Raw genomic sequence first — 15,797 nt, 5'->3', positions numbered from 1 at the left:
CCTACAGAAAATGTGCAATATGCCATAATTTACCAAAGCACCAATGCCTAATCACTTCACACTGCAATGAATTTCAAGCAAACATGAGTAATTAAGCCATTAGTTTTAACAAAGTGACAGCTAGCACTTACTCCAGTCTAGTGACCATTTGTACAGAAGTGGGTTTAGCAGCGTTTATGATGTGCTGCAGCTCCAAAGAAAGGCTCTTAGAACATGAAGAATTCTTTCAAGATTTGTTGCAACATGTATGAACATTTGTTCACATGTTAAGTGTGGAAATCAAAAATTACTCAGCATTTCCTTTTCTGTATGCTACATGAAAACTCTGACTTCACTTGTCAATTATATGGATAAGAACTGCCCATATCTGCCCATGGGATCACTTGCAGAGCCATCTTGTCTTTTCTAAATGGCTGCTCCAGTATTTTTTATATACGGGAGTTCAACCATTTGAAAAATGTTTTGAAAATTAAGTTTTAGATTTGACCTGGACTTCCTGAACAGAAGCAGTAAGATTTTCACTCTTTGAGTTTAAACAGGCACAACAGTTAACACCGCAGGTTTTTACTGACACCAGTACACCATAAATATGTCTTGTTCAGGTTTTGGGTAGGAGAAAACAGAGCTACATACAGTATATGAAAGCTGAAAATTATACTCACAAGAAACCTGAATGGCATTGACAAGGCATCATTTTAATTATGATGCATTTACATAGTGAATGTAATATTGAATTACCAGCACTTAAAATTCTGAGTTTGACATGAGTGCCATCGACTCAGAATTCTCAACTGAAGATTCAGAAAAATATGCTTAAATATTTGACCCATTAAATGCTAATAATAAGCCATATATAATTAATTAAATCTGAGTAAGATTGCTATCAACACTTGTATAGAGAAACTGGAAATGAAGATGTTAGGTACTACATAAACAGCTGGGAAAAAAGTTTTCAAAATACAAATCTTGCTTTGTTATTCACTGCTGCTTCAAACTTGAGTATGAATGGGAGGTTTATCTTGAGAGTCACTTGAAATTTTTTTGTTGATGATTTCATTCAACAATAGCATCACTGCCTATCTTGTAATTGAATTAAGCTAGAGTCAATTGACCTATTCTCCCATTTCCCTGAAACAGAACACCTAAAAGTGAAATTTTAGCCTTGTTTTATGGATAATGAGCACTAGCATGATTAGGCTCTGTGAACAAGAACCACCTTCTCTCAGCTGACTAATTTTATGAAGTTACTATATAAAATATGTATTCTTTTCAAGAGGAGGAAAAAACCCCAGAACAAAACACTGACCTCTCATTAGTTCTTAAAAGCTAAGAGCCTTGCATAGCAGTTCCAAGAGAGAAGACAAAACATAACCCTAAAAATGAAGTTTAAGATGAAAAGAAAATATTCTTTCTAGTCAAAATACAGCAGTTTAGAAGATTATGGTTGCACATGCCGATGCAAGAAACTAATTTAACAATAATCCACATATCTTTCTTCATTTAAGGTACATCTGATGTTGTTCACAAGTAAACAGTTATGTTTGTAAAAACAAAGAAATTCTAGAGAGAAATGGGAAATTAGTTGATAGAATTTATCTTAAAACCTGGTGTTTGCAGTGGCATTAAAATGGTTTTTAATTTCAGCTACTCCATCTTCAAAAACAAATCTAATGTCTTCATGGCAATAAAACCAGCAAAAGGTGAAACACAGGAGCTACTGTTCTTGATGTCTCGCCTCTTAGACTTATCTAACATTTAAAAAATGCTGGGATAATCTACCATTAAACAATCTTCCTGCTCATCTGCTCTCCAGATGACAAGGCCTCCAGCACAATAAAAGCCCTGCTTAACACAATGCACGTGTCCTAGAAAAGGCACTCTGTGCCCAGGGAGAGGATCACGGTGGGATCTGCTCCACATTGCAAGTGCAGAATCAGAGGGTTTAAGCCTCCTCCTCAGCCTGTCCCTGGCAGGAGGCATTACTTGTAGACAACAGCACGGAGGAGCACTAATCTGAGAGCAGAAGCACATTGTGTCAGCCTGAGACAAAGGGATAAAGACAACAGAGGGAAGGGTGAGACACACAGATGGATGTGCACACAAACAACAGCACTGCCTTCACCACGGCACAGCAGCATTGCCAGAGCACTATCAGCAAAGCTGCTGTAAAAGTTTTTTTAGCATCACAACATAAAACAGAAGTGCCAACGACTTTCTCCTCAACAACATGGACAGCGGGGAAGAGAGCACAAAGGGGCTGGTTTGCAAATGTTACATTCACATGATAGGCAGGATCTGGGTTTATTCAATCTCTTGACCCTGAAGGAAAGGAAACAGTCACAAACAAGAAAAGTTTGTTGTACCTCTACATGCACAGATTCAAGAGGACTTATCAGTACACACATTTAGAAATACTGATGCAGAGATCCCTTCACCTCCACCCAAGCACTTCAACACTCCAGCAATGTGTTCCATGTTATGATAAATGTATTCTCCTTGAACTGCAGGTATGGCACTGCACCATATATTTCTTTTCCAATAATCATATACCATTTAGTTACTTCAAAGTATTTAGTCATTAATGGCCTTTGCACTCTTTGACAGATAAGAAATAAGAAACAGGGACATTCATTCCCCAATGCAGCAGCCAGACTGCAACGACAGTGTTAGAACTGAGTCTGTGCTTAGCACAAATGTTAGGTGAGCAAACAGCACTAGTTTAACAAAATAATTTTTTCTAAGTGTCTAAACATTTTAAATATTTGCACTACAGTTCCATTATTGCCTTAGCACCTTCTCTTAAAAAGTAGCATTGCTACTGAGCTGATCTCCTATGAACTCAATGCCAAAATCACATATGAAAGCCCCAACATTCTCAGCTAATAAATACATAAAATTTGACAAATATGAACCTGAGGATGAAAGCAATGCCACCAGATCTTCTGGTTCTTTGTGTAATAATGAGTTACAAACTTCAATTGCAGCCTGGAATCAATGTGGGACTCTTCTGGCAACACACACTGAAGCTATGTTATCATCATTCTCTACTTTCTGGTCCAAGAGAGCAATACCCAACAAATTATTTTTTAGGTAACATGTTAGACCAAGGAGTTTATTAGGAAAAATATATGGCTTAGGGCTTAAAAGACCATAAAGTGGTTTAAAGAGACCTAAGGGACATTGATTTATCTACCAGAATCAACTTTCTCTTCAGGCTGCCGCAACAGAGCATGGAAATGAGAAAAACAGGATTAAAGAATCACATTATCTGCATAAAGAGCTCTAATGCTTTATTGTTTATAAAAATGACACTTCAAAAGTTATCTGAATGTTGTGACGTAAGATTGTACAATCCACTTCCACATCCTGCATTAAGTGCCGTTAAAGACTTCCTTTAATCAGAGCTGTTGGAGCTCACACCTCCCCTTTTTAACCCTCTGAATCTGTGCATTAGATAGAAACACTACAAAGTAATACTGGTGGAATTCGCAACTGAAGTTGCAAAGTTTCTTCTTTTTTTAAGAAAAAGGTATTATTTCTATCATCATCCTACAGAATTGATATATCAGGGGATTAAGGGGAATTTTCATATTACTTAAATTTAGCATCTACCTTATAAACTTGGGTTGAGAAGACCACCCAACAGAGAGAGAAACCCATTGAAAGGGACTTTCAGAGAAAAAAACTAAAGTTAACTCTTCTAAACCACCTCACTTCACTATCTTTCCCCAGGTGCAGCAGCCTCCACGTATTTGTAAGAAGTCAGGCCATGTACATTGCCTTGTGTTTTGTCAGAGTTGGTAAGTTCCCCCCCAGCTGAAGCTGATCTTAGAAACACTGCCAGGGTCATGGCCCAGCCAGGCTGTCCTGTCACCTCGTTTGCATTGTCCCTGATGTGCCTGTGTGTCCCACACTGTGCCAGTGTGACCCGAGTCTGTGCGAGTCCAGGGAGCTGAACAGATGAAAATTAAAAACACTCCCCTTAAAAAGCCTACAGATCTACATTTCTAATCTTAGTGAGGCTGCCATTGGTATTGCACCTCAGGGGCATTTCACTGCTAAAACACAATTAGCAACAGACCAGTGTCTATTCTAGGAATAGATCTGTTGTTTTCTGTAGCAAAGGCAGAACAACAAAAATCTATCTTTGTAAACCAAAAATACAAATGCTCAAGATATGATATACAAGTATCACATACATCTAGAAGTCAAGAATCTGTGCCATGAGCAGATCCTACAAACCCAGTCATGTATGTTTAAAAGCAATGAAGCTGGGATCACTTTAAAATAAAAAGCTCCTCCCTTCTCAGCCGTGTCACCCTTTGAACCTTCTGGGGCTGTGACATTCCAAAGGCCATGTCTGTAAAGGAATCGCAAAGTATTTACTCCAGGGGCAGATGTAACTTCAGAAACCCCAAGTTCTTTGGGAACAGGCCTTTCCATGAAGTTACATTTTTGTTCTACTCGAGCTCTGTGCATGGTGAAGGGTCATCTTTGAGGCACGTGCAGCGAAGAGTCTTTATTCACTAGAAAATACTCACTTGATAGTCAGAAATAGAACCCAAATCTCACCAATTACTTGCTCTCCAGCTGTAATAACTCTAAGTAGCCTAATCCAATGCCATGCTATAGCTGCTAACAGTTCTTCCTTTGGTTCACACAAAAGTCTTCTTGTGCTGAATTTAAAAGATTTCAAGCAAATGAAAAATGGAGCCAGGCACTGACAAGAAAACAAAATACTGAAAAACTGATCAGTGGGCAGCACTCAGTCTCAGTTCTGACGGTGTAGACAGGAAAAATAATAGGTAACAATTTAAACTTAATCATCATGTACACGCATTAAGAATTTGTATTAAAGATGCAAAGGTACCTTACTTCTGGCATTTTATAATCTCTACATAAATCTTACAAAAATTGTTCTATTTCATATGTTTTAACTTCAAGAAAATACAATTTTGAAAATATCAACATATCATCAAATTGTTCTTTAGAAGCTATTTAAATATATGGTATGTATGTACATATGCAGAGGGAGGAGGAAAGGCCTGTTTCTGTAATGAACTCAGCATGAACAAGATTTTGCTCCATGAGGAATGTAATTGCCTCTAGTCAGCCCACAGATTCATCACAGCACAAACGTCCAGCTGGACCAAATAACCAGGCCATCCAGAATGTGATGTTCAAGTAAAGCTGTACAGAAAGTTGATACATGCATGGAAATCTTTGGAGTCAAGAATGTGTTCCAGACTTGTACATGTATGGTGATAAGAACAATAAGACAATAAAAAAATTCCCTCTCATATCTACAAAAGTCCAATCCCTTCATTTAACAGCTTCCTGATAACTCATTCGAAATTGCTTTTTTAGTATTTCTGTGGTTTGTTTAAGCAATTTTTAAAATATTAGACAAGATCTGCCTTCATTATTCAAAATACATGACTATGCAGAGATGGCAGAACCTTCCAGAACAACTTTTCAAGGACACAGATTTGCCTTCTGTTCTTCTTAATGAGGTGAAAGCCACAGAGCAGAGCTACCACAGCCTCTCTCCACACCCAGGCCATTCCTGCTCTGAGCATCTCCTGGCAGTGCATGAACACAATGATAATAAACACCCATTACTTATGGTCTCCCTTCAGCTCTAACAGGACCATTACACTGCACTCTCAAGAAATCCTCTGAAACACTGCGCTTGGAATGTTAATATTATGTGCTCACAGCTCTTTGAACTTGCTGTAAGAAGTCTTAAGAATAGGTACTTTTCCAGCAAAACATAAACATATAAAGCAAACCAAGATTTACCACAGTAGAGAGAGCGAGAAGTCGCATGATCTGGCCACAGAAAATGCCAACCATCTCCACCCCAGTTCTATTTAGACTGGGCCTGGATCTACTCCTCCAAATCAATTGCTTAATTATTATAATTATATACACAAAAAATTCAACTGCTTGAAAGTAGCACATACTTAAAATGCTCTTCTAAAGAAAAGAAACACAAAAGGGAAACCCAATACAAAATCTTGAGTATCCAATAAAGAGTAACAGAGTCTTCTGGAATTAGAAATGGTTCCTTCTACATTGAATTCATAATCTTTTTCACTCTCCAGTAGGAATTGCCCTAACATTTTACCATCTCTCCATCCTCCTAACAACCAAATATTCTATGCAAGTTGTTTATCATCTCTGCACCTAATGCAATTTGAAATTTGCTTGAAAAGACTTCTTACATTCAGCATATTTATAATACACCAGATCAAGTATTTGAATTAAGGAAGTTTGGCCCCAGAAACATTTTCATCTATCTACTGGGTTATGGCTTCTTTCAAAGCATAATGCATATCAATATCACCTTAAATGTACATTCAGGTATTTGTAGAATTCTGAATACAGATTTGATTAAGTAGCATAAAAAGATTATGGTTCCATTGCTATAAAACTAAGAAAAATCAGACAAGCTTCTCTTTCTTAATATTTAAAGATACCAGGCTCCTGCTGGAGAAGCTTAAAGCTTTGCTCTGCTTTTATCTATTTTAAAATCTTTCTGAACAACAGCTATCAATCCAAAGAAATATATTTTCAAAGTATTCTTTCATTCCTTAACAAAAGATAGACATTGGGAAAGTACTTAAATCCATTAAGATGCATGTAGAGTACCCTCTAGCAACTTCCAACCTATTTTAAATAAGCAGAATTTTTCTATTTCCATACAAATATTCCAGTAGTTTAGTAAACATTTTGTACCTCAGTAGGCATCCGTGTTTGTTAATCTCATACATAAGGAATAAATTCCAAAGCTGCAGGAGCTCTGTGTATTCCCAGGACTCTGCCCAGGCATGCAGACCCCTGAGCCAGACTCTGCAGGAGGATGTTCCTCCAAGTACAGTAGGCAGCCACTGGGGCCAAATGATTCACTCCTACCACCACCTCACAAAGTCTAATTTGATAATTATAGTGATTATCAATTAGCATCTCATCACTATTTGATGACACACGATGACTTGAGGCTAACTAGCATCTCGTACATCATTTAATAAAAATGCCATGAAAAGAGGGCTGGTGGCAGAGGCCAGCAGGCAGAGAGAGCTGAGTAAACAAAGGAATGTGCAACACTCTGGGGACTCTTACAGGTTAATTTTTCTGAGATGGGCCAGTGCAGACACACCCCCAGTGTGAGGGGCCCTGTGCAGAGCCCGGGCCATTACAGGAGTGGGAGCTCCACTCCCAGCCTGGGACAGGCCACAGCCTTTGTCTTCTGTACCTGGAAAGTCACTCCCACTGTGAGAAGGTCTGCACAACACCACTAAGGTTCAAAGAGCATCCTTTATTACTCAGGACAACAACCCAATGGACATTTTAGACTCATCAAACTCACTTTAAAGAGGAAAAAGAAAGCAGATAAATTGTATATTGAAATATGTAACGCAACTATCGGAAGACAGAACAGCTGAAGACCTAAGCACAAAATGAATTTACGAGTGGTTTTGTCTACAGTTCACCATGAGCTTTCATATGAATGATCATTCAAGTTTAGAGAATACTCAACCAACCTGTTGCAGCTGAAACTCATTTCTTCTGTTCACCATGAAGTATAAGATACTTGATCTCAACAACTTTACCTGATCTGTTTCCTAGGAATGAAGAACCTGCATTTCAGTTTGCCTGAAATACTTCTTATGTCTTTAATGCTGGAATAGTGATTATGGAAACATTAGCTGGTTATAACATTGTATTATGATTCATTCAGAAGAGCCATGGCCCATATATTTAGAATGTTCATTTTTTTATCTTATAGAATGATTGAAGTCATGTAATTCTCTCATGCATATGACCACATCATTCCATTAGAAACTTCTCTGGCTGTAGCAGAATTCCCATTTCCATGAAGGACTTTTATATTGTCATCTTCTCTCTAAAGTAAATTTTTGCAAAAAAATTATGAATGTCTTAGAATCCATTAGAATTCAGAGTGCAAAAAGAACCGTAAGTTATAAATTAATACAAATTTTGTAAAATTCCAATAAAAGCCCTCTACATCAAGACCTCCACACTGGTTTATGTGTCAAATAATTCTTAAGAGGACTAAGTCTAATCTTCAGCATTATATAAAAATTAAAATGTATTTTGCTTCTGCATTACATAATTGTTTAATCTTTCATTGTTTCATGTCTTCTACACTTCATAGCTTTATCTGTTGCAATATTTTTCAGAAATAATATATCTTATTCTATTCCCTTCCCCTCCTTGCCTTAAATACTCTTAGTTACTCAAAACTAACTTGGTGTAAGGACTTTTTTGGGGGATAGTTTGTATACACTACATAACTCCCTGAGTGATACAGTACCTCAAGTTGATACTACTGCAAATGCTGAGTAATCTGAAATAAGCGATTGAAAAATTATGCTCTACTGTGGGCTAAACAAAAGTTTCAATTCACTTTTAATCCAGTAAGGTGGCTAGTTTACCACTAACCATAGAAAGACTGGCACCTAAAATGATTCCTGAATCCCTGGCACCTAAACTACCTTTTATGATTTTTTTTATTATTATTTTTAATGTAAGCAGCAAGAATCATCAGCATTTCTCTGCCAACATGAAGCATCATATTGGCACCTATCAACAACAACTACCAAAAGAAAAAAAGCAAAAAGTGATGTGAATTTTAATTTGCGGAGATAATTATGTCAGGTATGGCTTGTTTCAGGATAACAATACCCTGTTAGGGCTTGCAGGCCTCAGCAGAAGTGATTTGGGAATAGCAGTGACAGCATAAACAAAGCACTGAGAAAGGTTTATGAGGGTGGAGTCTATATAAAACACTGGATTAAATCTCTTCTGTATCCTGCGGCTCCAAACTTTCCGAGGATGCAGCAGTAAACCCAGAGCAGACAAACTACAGCAGACTTGGCTTCCAACTCCTCTTCCTCAACACGAGCCCCATCCACTTATTACAACTGAATGCACCGTTGTTCCCCGTGAAATACTTGAAAACAAAGAGCTAAAACACAAAGACTATTCCCCTTCATGGAGTATTAACTTCCGCTTTAATAACTAACTCCTGGTCCCACACGATACAGTTCTGCATTGTCCAGCACACCCCACTTCAGCCAGACAATGCACACAGCAATAAAACTCAACCCAGCAAAGAAAGTGAAAGCTGCGTTTGTTCAGCGTGTTATTTGGCGCAGCCAACTGTAATGCTTCTGCCTGCCATTTATTGTTTACTCTGTCAAAGGATTATTAAGAATTAGGCTACATTTGGCAATTTTTTGAGAAGGGAATTTACATGCAAAGTGACTGACACTTGGTATTTAAAGTCTATTGGTCGACTCTGACCCTTCGTTTACAAGTGACTCATTTGACTGCAAGGATCTCTGATGTGGAAATGCTCAGATACGAATCAATTGCAGTTTTTGTCTCGGGTAAATGTTACTTGGCAATCCAAAAGAAATGAACAATGCTGAGACCGAGGCTCACACAGAATAGTGCTCATATGTTTAAAGAATTCCTTTTACATGCCTGGTTTAGTTCTAGTCGGAGGATTTATGACTCCCCTTCTCCTAATAACTTATCTCAGAGCACAGTGGTTTTAAACACACACACGCAGACACAGAGACACACACACACAAACCCAGCAGTTAACTCTTTTGCTGCCTGAAAGAACAGCACGGATGCATTCAAGTAAATTTAAAAAGCAGGATTGTGATTCTCCGTGGGAGGTTGGGATAGGATAAGGATGGGACTAGAAAGGGAGAGAAACATGAAGGTACAGTTTGCAAATCCCTGCTCCATAAAGAAACGATTGTGTGTAAGAAACGACCATTCCCACATGAATCAGCTCAGTGCGAATTCTGCAGTTTATCTCTGATAAGGATAAAAGTAAAAGGGTTTCTCTGTACCCGAGCAAGATTCCCTTCCTCTCAGAAGGCGGATGCAGCATTTCTATAAACAAAAAATGTCTCTAGCCCTACCTTGTGCCAGTGCTTGCAACATGTGGAGCTGAAGCAACAGAAACGCCCACCATCCCCGACAGAAGATGAAACAGAAGTTTAACTTTATCATCATTCCGCCTCGCCTGCTATTCCTCCGGGCAATAATTTCGCGATCCACCTTTCTTTCAACCGGTATTGCCTCACTGATGCCCATCCGATCCGAGTGGCTGCCACTCCTGACAGCGCTTTGGTCATCGCCCATTCCGCACCCGCGGGCCGGGCTCTCTGAGGAGGTTCGGGAGCCTGTGCCCCGCGCTTTGGGGGGAAGCGAAGCCCCCACTTGCCAGGATCGGCGGGCTCTTTGATTTGTGCTCGCTCCGCCTGCAAGCCGGGAGCAGCGCTCCGTGTGCCTCCCGCTATGACAGTCGCCACCTAAGTCAATGTTTCTTGTGGAGGTATTGATTGCACCAAAACAACCAGTCAGAAATGTGAAACACATGTTTCTCTGCACTGTCACATCCGATGCCTTCAGCAGAGAGGGAGTAAGTTCATGGGCGTCAGTATGTCAGTAAATCCGGATCCTTCAGCACATCGCAAACAGGAACAGGGAGAAACTGATCCATCTTAGCAGCCACCAGCAGACAATCCAAAGAGAACCTTTTATACCGCAACAGTGATGGAAACTGTTACCCCCGTCATTTTTGTGGAGCGTGGTGAGTTCTCCAGCATGTGTCCCATTCTCCTGTAAAAACCCTCCGATGGAAGTGTTAAATTCTCGCAGGAGGGGAAGAAAGCGACAAGGAAAAAAAAAAAAAAAAAACTAATTGAAAGTATCTCGTTATTCCTTGCGCTAAGGATTTATTTCAGACAATTTCAAGATTAGCCATGCAGACAGAGTAGTCTCCCGATATCCCCGCAAAGCTCTGCATAGTTTATATTAATCCGATTTTCCTTGGAATACAAATCTCTACCGTCAATAGAAGGGTTTGAAGGGTCCTCGAGCAGGTAAATCGAGCAGCTCCGGCTGTGATTCCAGCTCGCTGTGCAGTCAGTCAGCCACAGGCCGGTGCCGGTGTCACTTGAACTCCTCACGTTCAGCCGGAGGTAGGGAAAACCTCAGTTGATCCTGTCTCCCTCCTCGAAGGCTGGTGCCGATCCTCTCCTTGCAGAGAGACCACGACAAAAATCACCTCTAACAGAGAAAGCGCTTTTTCTCTGGCCGGTTGTGGACGCAGTAAGGAAGCAAATCCTCAGCTGGACAGTGTCCGGCGTGGGGGGACCGAAGATCTCCCGAAACAAACAGCAACAAGGTGAAATCCTCCCAGCTCTGCTGAGCCGGGCTCCGGCTCTCTGCGCTGATGCAGCCCAGGGATCCCGGTCCTTCCTCCGAGCGTCTCTCCCTCACAGGCGCTGTAAACACAAGGGGGAAAGCGCGATCACAACAGCGGCAGCGGCGGCAATAAAACCCAACCGAAAAAAAAAAAAAAAAAAAAAAAAAAGGAAAGCAAGCGCTGGAGGTTTTATATTTGAACAAAGCATCGGGGTATTGTTTCAGTCCCGCCTTCCGTGAAGGGAAAACTTTCGTGGGAGATTCCCTCCCCCCCCCCTTGTTAAAAGAAAGGAAAGAATAGGACTAGTTATAAAAGAAGTGCACCGAGGATAAAGGCGAGTTAAAAACAAAGCACCTAAGCGCGAAGTTGATCAAACACGAGCCCCGCCAGCTCGCCCCCGCCCCCGAAAGCCGCCTCAACTTTTCTCACCGCCTCAGGCGGCGGCGCGGCGCGACCCTGCCCGCGCCCCCCACCATCCCCCCGCGCCCACCTCGGCGTCCCCGCCCCGCGTCCCGGCTCCCCCCCAGCTCCCTCCGAACCGGCAGCGGCGCTGCTGGCTCACCTCCCGGCTCCCCGCACGGCTCTCCCGCCCACAGCGCCTCAGCCCACCTTCCCCTGACCTACACCTCACTAGCGGGGCCGTGTCTGGGCCGGGAAGGGCGGGGGGGGGGCGCATCCTGCGCGGGGCTGAGGGGATGTGTGGGCGTGTGTGTTTATCTGTACGCGTGTGTATCTGTACGCGTGTGCCACTGCCGGGACTGGGCGGTGCGGGGATGGCGGGGGGGGGTATTTTAGTGCAGGTTCCGCAGCCGCGGGAAGGGGGACACAAGCACAGCCATCCCCATCCCCTCACGCCGCCGGCGCGGCGGGACCTGCGCTCCCTCCGGCCGGGACGCTCATTGGGCGGCGGAGCGGGGCGGGCAGCGCGCGCGCGCAAGGGGCCGCGCGCAGCCCGCGCAAAGGCGCGAGCGGGGCTGTGCCTCGCGCCCCGCTTCGCCCCCTCCGAACCCCACCGCGCGCGCCGGCCCTGAGGGGACGCGGCCCGCGGTCCCCGCCGGGTGTTCCCGTCCCCGTCCCCATCCCCGTCCCCGCGGTCCCGGCGGGGCGCTCCGCCGCCGCGTCTCCGCGCTAACAGCGCCCCCTAGGCCCGCGCGGCGGTGCCGCGGGCGGGGACGCGCCGGGCCCGCCCGGACAGGCCGGGTCGCCGCCGCCGCCGCCGCCGCCTCATCCCGGGCGCGCCCCGCGGCGGCCGCGCTTCCCGTGCGCCGGAGGGCGAGCAGCAGGAATGTGGTGACAGAGCCAAGGGAGCCCCGAGGTGCGAGTTAACCCCGTCCCTGCGCGCTGGGCTGTGCGGTGCTGCCGCGTTCTTGAGCGCGGTGCGGTTGTGCCCCGTGGAGGGGAGCGAGGGCTGCAGGGTGGCAGAGCCAAAGTTGGAGGTTGGCTCCTGCTCCTTCTGCCTTTTTGAGAGGCGGTGTGTGATGATGGAGCTGTGCAGCAAACACTGTGTATTATCGCATCAAACACAAGGTCATTTTCCCCTTTTATTCGCAGCCGGTGTGATGGGTGTCTGACAGGTGTGTTGCCCAAGAAAGCACCTTTTTCTCAAGCCTTTGTTATTTTACAGCATACAAGAAGGTAAAGCAGCTTCAGTTTGCACCCCAGTGCAGGGGAAGACTTTCCCTGGTTCCTGGCAGTGCCCAACACCTGGCCCTCAGCTGCCTCCTTATCCAACCCATTCCACCCATCAGCATCCAGAGCTGCAGGGCAGCTTTTCCTCCTGACCCTCCCATTTTTATCTCCCAGGTACATCTGTCTGCCAGATTCCCTCCTACGCCAGTCCCTGCTTCTTCTAGTATCCAACAGGTTATTAAGTTTTATGACATCTCTTGTCTGCCCACCCTTTATCCCTCTGTGTGCCAGCCTGTTCCTGTGTTCAAGAAGTTGCTGTACTCAAATCCTCCTTATTGTGGCACCTTTTCCTGGTAAGAGGTATGTGCTGCATGCACCAGCCGCCTCTTCCTTGTGGTAAATAGAGTGAAAATAGCGATTCTGCTGTGCTTGTCACGTCACACTTTCCTTTTTTTTTGTGCGTAGACCACTTTAATAATTATCTACACATATCAGGACTCGGTGCTTATGATTTTCCCTGCAATACGTCCGTTTTGAGAACAATGCATACTGAAACCAGATTGTGTTCAGAACTGACCTCAAGGAAGTAACAATCTGTTTGTAACTCCCATTGCACCATTAATAGTACTTATTTTACTGCAGCGTAAAAAAAACCTTCTTTTTATTTAACCAGTAAATTTGGGTGGGACTGATTTGCCTTAACTGGAAATGGAAAATATATTTAATTGTGTGTTGGGCAGTTTTGTTTTGGTATTTTTTTAAAGCACTGTTAACAAAGGAATGTAGGGCTGCTGATGGAAATTTCAGTTTAAGATTTCAAATTCAGTTTGATATCTAAGAAAGCCCCCTGTGCTTCCTTATAAGTTCTAAGGGAGGCAGTTTGCAGTGGTTATGAGAGTATTGTGAAAAGTCTGCTGAAAGAATCATTGTCAGACTGTTGAAACCAAGGTGCTACAAAGGAGAAATGCTCATTTCTGTGACACTGCTCAATTTCACTGGAAGTTTGTTTCACTTTGAAATTGACATGTTTTCCTTGTAGCCCTTTAAATCTGTTCAGCATGCAAACATAAGGTTCGGAAGGTAATCTACAAACATAAACACAGGAAAGTAACCTATTTTCATCACTCAGGCCTTGCTTTCTTATTTAAATATGATGTCTTTCATACTTGACATTTTGGGTGAAATGTTTGCAGTTTGTTCTTTTATTTTTAACAATGAGCACATCTAAGAGGACAAAATTCATGGTTTGGATTTTTTTTTCTTTACCTTGGTTACAGTAAACGTACTTAATAGTGTTCATACCTGAAAAAAAATTATCTGAAATCTTGTTATCTAGATTAGTGAAAGCTTTTAACCACTTCTCCATCCTGCATGCGTGTACCAGTTAAACATATGGCAGGAATACTGGTAGGAGAAGAGCTCTCCCACCTGAAAAACCAGAAACAACAAATCTGGTGGTCATAAAGACAGAAAAAAAAAGATGAATTCTCAGGAAATTTGAAAGTAAATACTGGAACAAAAGAAGCAATCTAGTTAATTTTATTTAAAGGTGGGAAACCAGAAGGTTTAAAGTCCTTTTATCAATGACGGTTGTGATTTGAAATGAGGTGTAAATGCGGTGAGATAATGAGACAAAAGAGAAAGGAAGAAAAGGCTCCACTACCAAAGAGAGGCCATTTAAGGAAAGGCAGTCTTCTAGCCAAGAAAGTGAAATCATGGAACTACTTCCGCAGGAAATCCTCACCCATGTCTTTTTACAAGCCTTTATATCTCCTAGGGCACAGTTTATTGGCTCTTTAGCATTTGGAATTAGCTGAACTCCTACAGATGGAGCGTTCTCATGTGCAAATAATTTTATATGATTTTAAGATTTTATTGGTTTGTTGGGGGGTTTGTTCGGTTTTTTGGTTTGTTTGTTATTGAGCACTGCAGCAGGTTGATGGGATCTGCTGTGTCTCCTCATGCAGTCTCTGGTTCTTGCAGTCATTGACGGGTGGTACCCAGCTGGGGTCTAGATTATGCCAAATGTGATGGTTTTTAGCCAGGTAATTGCTATGGTTTGTTTGGCTGGTTTAGTCCTGTAAGCCGAACAATTATACTGCATTCTCTTATATATATAAAAATAAAAATCAGTGATTTTTTTAATGTGGTATTTTTCGACAGCACACTTTCTTTGTTGATGACTTAGTCCGCCTGGAAAATTTAACTGGTAAAGTAAAAGTCTTTACCAAAACCTTTGAAAATTAAATGGAGAGCTATATGAACACTATAACAGGCAAAATAAAAGTTGATATTCTAGTAAGGTCTTCATCATAAGTAATGTGGAAGAATTACTATTTTTAATTCCTTGCATAGAAGGTTTGGATCTTGTTGGTACCTGAAAACAGTTCCATGGGTTGTTCCTACACTTCCATTTTCCTTCACTCAAAAGCTTAAAGTGCAAAATTCAGGACAAGCAATTTTATTGACTACCACATGATAGTCCCAGAGGGTTTTTATATTGCCTTTCCTTTTCTCCCAAGAGGGACAGTGCTTTAGAAAACAATGACTTTGCAAGTAGAAAGTAACTTTCTTTCAAATGGGAAGGTTTTTCTGCATATTAAATCAACCTGAATTCAATGAACTTTTGGGAGGGGGCTAAAATCTTCCCTAGCAAGGGTATATTCCCGAGGGACACTAGCCAGCTGCTCTGCTTTTATCAAGTAAATATGCTTCTACGTCAATAAAAAACATTGGAAGAGAAGGAAAAAAGTATCCCATTATATGCTGGATGTCTCAAGGGAGACATTAGGCAATGACTTCACCACCCTTCTGGAAGTATCTCCTGCAGCAAACACTGTTGCAAGAGCAAGAATAAACTCCCATTAAATTTTACTGGCCTTAAATAACTTAATGTGGTGTCAGTTTA

The 15,797-nt window shown here is 42.3% G+C and overlaps 1 protein-coding gene across 7 annotated transcripts in view; it reads right to left on the bottom strand.

Annotated features, from left to right (window-relative positions):
- The window catches only part of SDK1 (sidekick cell adhesion molecule 1), a 387,953-nt gene extending 375,718 nt beyond the window's left edge, over positions 1–12,235 (bottom strand). The window contains exons 1-2 of one of the 7 annotated variants that reach the window (XM_038151581.1): positions 11,823–12,235; positions 9,969–11,339 (exon numbers count right to left, since the gene is read on the bottom strand). In XM_038151581.1, coding sequence (XP_038007509.1) covers positions 9,969–10,428 — 460 coding nt within the window. In that variant the 5' untranslated portion in view covers positions 10,429–11,339; positions 11,823–12,235. Of the gene's footprint in view, positions 1–9,968; positions 11,340–11,614; positions 11,717–11,750; positions 11,793–11,822 lie in introns of those variants that run through there. The other 6 variants (XM_038151583.1, XM_038151588.1, XM_038151585.1 and 3 more) reach the window with 6 other exon arrangements.
- Between the last annotated feature and the right edge of the window lie 3,562 nt (positions 12,236–15,797).

This window comes from Motacilla alba, chromosome 14, assembly GCF_015832195.1.
Source record: "Motacilla alba alba isolate MOTALB_02 chromosome 14, Motacilla_alba_V1.0_pri, whole genome shotgun sequence".
NCBI classification, from domain to species: Eukaryota; Metazoa; Chordata; class Aves; order Passeriformes; family Motacillidae; genus Motacilla; species Motacilla alba.
Note: the sequence above shows the minus strand (reverse complement) of the source record. Positions and strands in the feature narration are given on the sequence as shown.